At 33.8% G+C, this 2,081-nt stretch overlaps 1 protein-coding gene across 3 annotated transcripts in view; it reads right to left on the bottom strand.

Moving 5' to 3' along the window:
- The window catches only part of ASB3 (ankyrin repeat and SOCS box containing 3), a 160,138-nt gene that overhangs the window by 62,404 nt on the left and 95,653 nt on the right, over nt 1-2,081 (bottom strand). For all 3 annotated transcript variants that reach the window (XM_008582605.1, XM_008582603.1, XM_008582604.1), the window contains one exon: nt 647-904. In XM_008582605.1, coding sequence (XP_008580827.1) covers nt 647-904 — 258 coding nt within the window. The remainder of the gene's footprint in view (nt 1-646; nt 905-2,081) is intronic.

Raw genomic sequence — 2,081 nt, 5'->3', positions numbered from 1 at the left:
CCAAGTCAAGGGTTAAGATCCCCTTACCGGTCATCTTTTAAAAAAAAAAAAAAAAAAAACTTGAAATCAAGGTTTTAAGCAGTTAAGACACTATATACATAAGTAAAATGTCATCTAACCTATGTATATCTTTAATCTATTTCATTTACTCTCCAATTTGTGCTTCTTTTCTTTAGTTGACAGATAAAACAGTATTCTCTTTACTATTAAAATCATTTGCACAGTAATTAGAAAAGAAAAATTTATAATCCCATAATTTCTTTGTACAAATTAATAACTTTGTTGCCTGTCTACTATCTTGCTATTTGTTCCTGGTGAGAAGTTTGCCATTATTCTTATCACTGTTCTGCAAAACAATGCTGTATGTATACACTTTTTTCCTCTGGCTTCTTACCTCCGTTCCAGTCACCTCTTACACCTTTTTTAGGACTCTGTGCTTAAACTCAGCCTCACTATTAGTAGCTCCCAACTCTTTCATCCCAATCCAGCCATCACAGTCAACACATGCACAAACACATGTGCACACACACACATGCACACATATACACACCCTCCTCCCAACACAGGAATCTCAAGAAATTGGGGGAAATCAAAGGTAGTATATTCACTCAAAACAGGTAAGGCCCACTACAGTAGGATTTCTTACCAAGAACTGCATAGTAGAGTTAGTGGGTCAAATCCAGCAAGCAGGAGATGTGGCAACCATTCCTTGTATTTTGTTTGTGCTTTAATTGCATGATTTATAAATTCAGACGTATGGTTCCATGGTGCCAACGGGCAACCTTTCTCCAAAAAGTAGCGAAATACTGAAAATTTCTCATACTTCAGGCAACATGCCAAATGAAGTTCATTTAGCTGGGCTCCATATTTCAAAAGAATATTCACAATTCCAAAGAACTCACAGCTTCACCACAAAAAATAAAAACAAAAAACAAAGAAGTTAGACTTTTAAATAAAAAATAATTCTTATAACTTGCTAACAGTAGCTACAGTAGGGGAATAAGAATGGTAGATGGGATAGTGGATGGTTTTTATATATCCAGTGGATTGAGGTTAGGGGACAGGGGTGGGAACTTTTACTTTTTACACTCTCCTGCATGTTTTTAATTTTCAACTCTGAACATGTATAACTTATAATTTAAAATATTTGTCTTAAATAAATATGTAATTTTAAAAATTATCATGCTTATGACAGAATGTTAGTTACATTTTCAAATTATAGGCTCAATGTTTTTCTTCAACCTCCTGACATCTTTCAGAAGAAGTATCTTTAAAATTAAAGTGATGGGTCCAATTGTTAATCTGAAAAAAAGCATAATCAACAGAGTATAAAATGCCCAAAAAAGCCTGTAAACACAGGAACAATGGCATATTTACTGTAAATATAAGTTCATCCTACATTTCTGGACTTTTCAAACCTTTGTAGTTCTATTCCCCTTTTAGGAATTCACAAAGTATGCACCATAAGAAAAATGCTCAGAAGCCCTCCAGGAAAGAAACCTATTTAACATTCTTTAACCTTGTGTTTCCCAAACTTAATTAACTATGAAACCCCTTTTACCTCATGTAATTATCTATTAACAATTTATAGAATCCATATTCTACCAAACACGCTTTGGAAAACCAGCTCTAAACTTCTTCCAATTATTCACATTGCCTTGAGTTAGAAGGGGCAAGAAAACACTCACAAAAGGCTTATGAAACTGTCTAATGCTACAATACAGACCTTTTCCAACAAAACTACCACTTTATAGAATAATAAACACAAAATAAACTAGAGAATCACAGAACTTCCCCAGAATACCTTGAGCTTCTGGGAAGGCCAATAAGACGATCTTGAATACATGTGCATGCTCCAGAAATGCAAGCAACTTCAGTGTTCTATGTGACTTTGATTATTACATGTCACTGAGCACACAGTAAATCCTCTAGCTTAGACAGCCTTTGGTTAACATATAAATTACATGGACATATGAATGTATTTCTCTTAAACACTTAAGCAAATTCTCTCTCAAGCCCTTATATCAAACTGGGAAAACTCTTCAAGTTTTGAGATTGAAAAAAAAAAAAAAATATATATA

This window comes from Galeopterus variegatus, unplaced genomic scaffold, assembly GCF_000696425.1.
Source record: "Galeopterus variegatus unplaced genomic scaffold, G_variegatus-3.0.2 Scaffold2678, whole genome shotgun sequence".
NCBI classification, from domain to species: Eukaryota; Metazoa; Chordata; class Mammalia; order Dermoptera; family Cynocephalidae; genus Galeopterus; species Galeopterus variegatus.
Note: the sequence above shows the minus strand (reverse complement) of the source record. Positions and strands in the feature narration are given on the sequence as shown.